Raw genomic sequence first — 6,252 nt, 5'->3', positions numbered from 1 at the left:
GCGCACGGCTGCACGCATGGCTGCACGCATGGCTGCACGCATGGCTGCACGCATGGCTGCTTGCATGCCGTGGCTGCATGCATGGCTGCTTGCATGCTGTGGCTGCATGCATGGCTGCATGGCAGCAGGCATGCGCGCGTTTGCGTTGACATGCAGTTGGGAGTCGCCATCGAACAGCGGGCATGGTGGGCCGGACACGCCCCGCGCGCATGCCGCCCTCTCTGCCTCCCCCTCTTCAGCCGGGGAAGGGTAGGCGCCGCTGCCGGGGCCCAGCAATGGCTGCCATGCAGGTGCGAGCGTGAACCGCAAGCGGTTACACCTGCTGCATCGCATGCGCAGGCGGGGCAAACCGCCGGGCTCCGCCTCTTCACACGAGCACTGCACCCGCGGCCCCACCTGGGGCGCTCGCATCCCCACCATCCGCTGCTTACATTTGATTATCATCTTGCCGCGCGGCGTGTCCTGCGCGGGGGGCGAGCGGGCGCGGGCGTTGGCGCGGACGTTGACGCGCGCGGCGCTGCCAAATGCATGCGGCTCGCGGGTCGGGCCTCGATGCGACGCCCTGAGCCCCGCGAGCGATCACAGACCCACGTCTACTGGTCCAGGTCAGCGCACCCCAATCAGCTCCTCGGGCGGCACGGCATGCCGCAGCGGCGCACTGCCTGCGCGCCGAGCCCTGTCGCCTGTGGTTGCGGACCGGCGTGCGCCGGCCCTCCCCCAACCCCGAGGCACGCGGTCGCACGAGTGGCTGGGTCCCTGAATGACTGACGAAGCGCCAGCCGCCCGCTCTCGTCCCTACCGCCCCAGTCCCAGCCTGTCGGGCTCGGACCTCCCCTCTGCTCTCAAATCCTCGCCCTGTGCCAGGCCCCCGTTTTGACAACGCCCCAGGTATGTGATTTCCGTCGACATAACTGGGCCCGCCCACTCACAAACACCGACCCTCATACGTAATCAGCCCGGCCCCGCACCTCGAAAGTGAATTCGGCCGCCACAATGAGCGGGAAGGTCGCCGCACGCTTAGCCCAGCCCGGCAGGCCCCCGACGCCTGGCAGCGGGGCGTTGAGGATCCGCGGCTGCAGGTTGTGGCGGACGCGCGCCAGGGCCTTGCTGCCGTGGACTGCCACATCCAGGACCTGCCAGGGGGCCGCAGGTGGGGGCGGGAGCTGGTGTGTCGTGGAACCCCCTGTCCCCCCTTCCCAGCATCTAGATCAACAGCTTGCACCCTTGCTTCACTCCTAACACACACGCACGCACACGCGCGCACACACGCACGCACGCACACGCACACGCCTCTTCATCAACCCCACCCAACCCCTCGTAGAGGCCGCCACCTCCCCAAACCCCATAACCCCCCATACACCCCCACCTGCACGCGGTCGTCAAATGCGGCCTGCCACGCCCTGAACAGCTGGTACAGCTTCTCACGCCCCTGGACCTGGAACAGGGCTGCAGTGCACGCGACAGGGCGGCAGAGATCGGCAGAGATCGTTGAGCGGTTGGACGAGAGAAGCGGGTGCTGTGAAGCTGTGTGCTGCGCGGCGAAGCGCTGAGGCAGTTGGTCGTGGCGGGGTCGGCCGTGCGGGCCGCGCAGTGGGGTGCCAGGCGCGAACTGATTGAGGCCTGCGAAGGGCGCGAACTGTTTCGATGCCTGCCACTCACCTGTGCGCTGTTGACAGTCCCCGCGGCCCCTTTTCGACGCCCGCTCTCCCCTGCACACACACACACGCACACATGCTCACATACACACGTAGGCACACGCACACGCACATGCACACGCACATGCACACGCACATGCACACGCACATGCAAACGCATATGCACACACACACGGACACAGGTACGCTCGTGCACTGAGACAGCCTGGCCCCAAGGCCCCCCACGCGGCCCAGGCCCCCCCTTAATCCTCCAGCAGCCACGCCCCTTGTCTGCCCGTCCGCCACTCCCAGCCGCTGCGCACGAGCAGGGTGCACGCTCGCCGCAGCGCACGCAGGCTACACGCTCGAACGCGCGCACCACTCTTGAGCGTCGCGTTTTCCGAAAAGTGCGAGTCCAAAGCGGCGCGCAGCCTGTCCTTGGGGGGGCGGCACAGGGCCTCGAGAATTTCCTTTGGGGGATGGCCAGGAATGGAGGCGTTAGAGCGAGGGATCAACGGAATCGATTATCGGGGATTAATGGGGCCCGGAAACGAGGGAATGACGAGGGTTGATGGTTGTCAGGGTCTCCCTCCAGAAGGGACCAGGGCAGGATAAGGGGGGTGCGGGCGAGGGGATGCCTTGGGAGGGGTGGGAGCGTGCTCAGAGGGTCAGCGGCCGTGCTGTGCGTGCGCAGGGCTGCATGGTGGAGGCATCTCGCGGCTGGTGGGGGGGGGCGAGGCTAAGCTGCGCGCACACTGCAACGCCCGCGGTGGGGTCAACGCCCCCAATCGGCGGCGGGGTTGGGCGTTGTGATGTCAGTTGCGGACGGCCCGCCAGCTGCGCCGCACCTTGATGACCTCGGGCTGGGTCACGTCTCCCCTGGGGACCGCAGCAGCCATGGTAGCGGCACCTGGAGCCTCACGCCGGGGCCTGCGGTCCGCTGTCGCAGGTCGAAATGGCGGCGATCGGCGTTGCAGGCTCGAGCTGTGCTGTGTTTGGCCGTGCCGCAACTTGAGTGGCACCCAAAATTGTTGCTTCTACACAAATTTGGATGCATGAATCACCTGTAAGATCGTCATCGAGCGCTTTCTGCGCAGAATTTCCTGCCGGTCGTGACGCTGCTTCGTATCACCGCTAGCTGACGAGGCTACCATGTGGGATGTGTTGCTACCGTAACCAACCAATACACCCTCTTCTTCTTGCAAGAAACTTCTGTATCCTGCCACTGATGCTCAATTGGTATGGACTGCGCCGCCCGCTTCCATGAACAGGCGGTTGACAGTTGAAGTGCCTCTAGTGGAAGGGGGGCGAAGGCGGCGGCAAAGCTGCGGCCATGCATGGCCGCTTTTGCATGTGTGGTGAGTGAACGAGTCTCGCCCTGCAGCAGCTGGCAATTTCATGCACGGTGCTGCGGGAAGTGATGGCAGGCACAGCCGGCAACAATCACTAGTGCTTGCGCTCCAGCGTGCCGCTCTCCGGAGGTTTTCATAAGCTCAAGCTTTGTTGCCCTGTGGTGGAGCGGTCAGCAGTGTTCCTGCACTTCGTGCTTTCGCGTCGATTTGTCAAACCGCCCACAACCGGCTGAGTGCCTGCTCGACCACGGTGCGACGCGAGGGGCATTGGCGGCAAGGGCGCCGCTCGTGGGAAGAAGGCTCAAGGCCACCGAGCCCTCGATGACTTTCTTCATCAGAGCTTGAGAATGTCGTGATTACTGCGATCGATGGGAAGGCACCTCTGCATGCGCGCATGGGCGGCTGCCATGCAGCCTACGGCCCCATGTGATTCGGACGAGTGCACAGAAAAGACGGGGGTCAAAAAGTTGTTGATAGTGGGGCAATGCGTGGGCGCATGCGAGGCGGGGGGGGGGGGATGGCGACTACGCCCCCATGTGCTGCAAAAAGTGCGCCATGCCGAAAGCCACAACGCACACCACCGGTAGGCTTGCGTGCCAGACTACGATTCCACACTGCAATCAGTTTGAATGATCATATGTTGGATATGGGATAGTGAGGGGGCTTGGGGTGGCAGCAGCAGAGCGCGGCTGGAATGAGAGGGTTGGGTCAGGGTGTGCAGCAGTTACGCGGCCCGTCAAGCGGATGGTCCAAGCCCAGGCCCAGGAGACGGAGGACGTGCAATTTCTTTGTTCGCCATGGAATGCTGACCGATAATGCGGCTTCGGCTGGGCACGCAGGCCTCGCAGCGCAGTGCGTGATTGCGACGCCTTGGCCAGCTCGGGTGATGCATGGGGGTTTACGATGAGATTAATGAAAGCTCTGCTCAAATGGATCCTCCTAGGCAGCGCCTGCTCCCTGGCCAGTGGCAGCAGCAACGCCGCCGCGCCCCTGCCCAGCTGCGAATTCGCAACGCGCCCCGATGGCACATGGCACCTGCTGCAGCGTGACTGCGCCCCCTCAAGTGTGCCACTGCGCCCTGATGGGCTCAATCAAGCTGATCTCGCTCGCGTGGTCGTCACGGGCACGGCTGCAGCGGCGCCGATTGGCGCTGCCCAGGGCACCACTGTCTGGCGCGAGGACGCAGGGGCTGCTGATGGTGCCGGCGGCCAGAGCCTCATACTGTTCTCTGACACGAGTGAGAGCGCTCCCTCCGCCCATCCCGCCCTGTGTGCGGGGTCTCGCTCTCGTGCGTGTGCGCGCTCTCCAACAAGACGAAACCGCTGGACTCGTGCTGCCATGCCCTCTTGAACTGATCCCCCGTTGCGCACCCCCACTCCGCTCTCCTCCCTGGCTCGCTCATTTCTTTCAATGTCCAGGCTTCCCCGCCCGCCTCGACCTGCGTGATCTCACATGTATCGGCTGCCTAGACCCAACTGCGCGCTCGCTGCAGCGCCTGCTGCTCCCTCCCGCCCTCCTCGCGCGCCCGCCCGGCGGCGCGCCGCCGCCGGCGACGGGGCTCAGCAACGTGCTGTCCGCGAGCGGCGGGGTGGAGGCGGGGGTTACAGCGGCGCTGTTTGATCGCATGATGGCGCTGCCCCTGGCGCAAGACCTGCTGGCGGCGTGGTCCCTGGCGATATACACGGTAAGTCGCCACTCGCGTTGCGCGGGCACGCGCCACCCTGCACCGGACGCTGCGGGCGACCCACTCTGCGTTGCTGACGAGGCGTACCAGAATGCGCGGGGGCTCAGCCAGCGCGCGGGCCGCAGGCGTTGCGTCGCAGGGCAGGGGGACAGGGCGTGCGTGCTGCGCGCGGGCGGGTCCGGCGCGTGCGCCGCGTGCCAAGGACGGGAGGGCGCGCGGGGTGCCGCGCGGTGCATGGAGCTAGATGCGCCGCCCGACCTGGGGAGGGGGGAGGGTGGGGCACTCGCAGGTGCCTCAGTCGGCGCGGCCCCTGCGCTGCCAGGGGTCGCGCTGTTGAGCAGCGTGCGGGGCCCTGCAGACGCTGCGCAGCTATCTGCGTGAGAAGGGCCGCCCCTGCATGCCGCCCCCCACTGCCGGCGCCAAGCCGCTCCTTGCCTTCCCACACCTGCCTCCTGTATACTCAATCAATCACACATACACACACAAGCACACACACATGTACACACACGGACAAACACACACACACATCAGACGCAACGTTCCCCTGCATCCCCCCCCAAATCCCCCCTTTGATCACCCCCCCCCAAAAAAATCGCCGCAGGACCGCACATCATACCTCCTAATACCCCGCGCCGAGCTCGACACCATGACGGTTGCGGCCTCAGGCGCCTTTGCGCTGCCGCAGCCCCTGGCGCCTCCGGCCCCGCCGCCCGCCGGCGCCGCTGGCGCCGCTACGCGGCAGCCGCTGCTGTTCGGCCCCAACTTTGTTGTCGGCGTCACCAACGACACTTTCCACGCGACGCTGGCGCGCCTGGGGTCGGTCGCGACGGCCGCGCCGCTGCTGCTGGTGCTGAGTGGTAACGTGACCGTCGCGCCGCACCCGGGCCTGCCGCGCGGGGGGTTCAACGTTACACGGCCGGTGGTGATCATGGGTCGGGACGGGGTGACCACGGGCCTGGACTTCGGCGGCAAGGTGGGTGGGTGCGTTGTGCATGTGAGCACAAGAGAGAGAGTGTGTGTGTGTGTGAGTGTGTGTGCGCGAGCGTGCGTGCGTGTGTGCACGCAGGAGCACACTCACACTCACAGGAACACACACCCCTGTAAGCTAGTGTGTACGTGGGCATGTGTGCAGCAGCGGCCACACAGGCCAGCGCCCGCGACGCGACAGCGGGTGCTGTTTCGCCACCTGGGCGGTGCGCTGGCGGCCGCGCTGTCGATGCGCTGACCCTGGTCTGCCGTGCGTCCCACCTAACCGCACAAGATCCCACAAGCATGCGTGTTGACATGGCACGCGCGCGCCCAAGCCCACACTCTCGTATGTGCAGATGTGCATGTGCACACACACACACACACACACACACACACACACTCACAACACAAAACACACACACACACTCTTTCTCTCTCTCTTTGACAGGTACTACACACCCATGCATGAACACACAATCACATCCGTTGTTCACACACACACACGCGCGCGCGCGCGCGTCCGCGCGCGCAGGTGAACGTCATCCGCCTGTCTGGTCTTGGGAACCTCACCCTCGACTCATTGGCCCTGGACAACCTGTTCCCCGGGGATGAG

General features: G+C 65.5%; 2 protein-coding genes across 2 annotated transcripts; one reads left to right on the top strand and one right to left on the bottom strand.

Annotated features, from left to right (window-relative positions):
• Window positions 1-941: 941 nt before the first annotated feature.
• MNEG_12564 (hypothetical protein) lies at window positions 942-2,533 on the bottom strand (the record flags this gene model as incomplete). The annotated part of the gene is made up of 4 exons (XM_014038965.1): window positions 942-1,133; window positions 1,367-1,446; window positions 2,014-2,104; window positions 2,483-2,533. The coding sequence occupies 4 exons, from the start codon at window positions 2,531-2,533 to the stop codon at window positions 942-944; spliced, it is 414 nt and encodes a 137-aa protein (XP_013894419.1).
• Window positions 2,534-5,316: 2,783 nt separating this feature from the next.
• Window positions 5,317-5,900, top strand: MNEG_12563 (hypothetical protein; the record flags this gene model as incomplete). Its single annotated transcript, XM_014038964.1, has 2 exons — window positions 5,317-5,643; window positions 5,817-5,900. Coding segments are annotated over 2 exons (411 nt in total), but the record flags the coding sequence as incomplete, so codon positions are not given.
• Between the last annotated feature and the right edge of the window lie 352 nt (window positions 5,901-6,252).

Source organism: Monoraphidium neglectum (assembly GCF_000611645.1).
Source record: "Monoraphidium neglectum strain SAG 48.87 unplaced genomic scaffold scaffold03308, whole genome shotgun sequence".
NCBI lineage: Eukaryota > Viridiplantae > Chlorophyta > Chlorophyceae > Sphaeropleales > Selenastraceae > Monoraphidium > Monoraphidium neglectum.
This window is presented reverse-complemented; position numbering and strand designations above follow the sequence as displayed.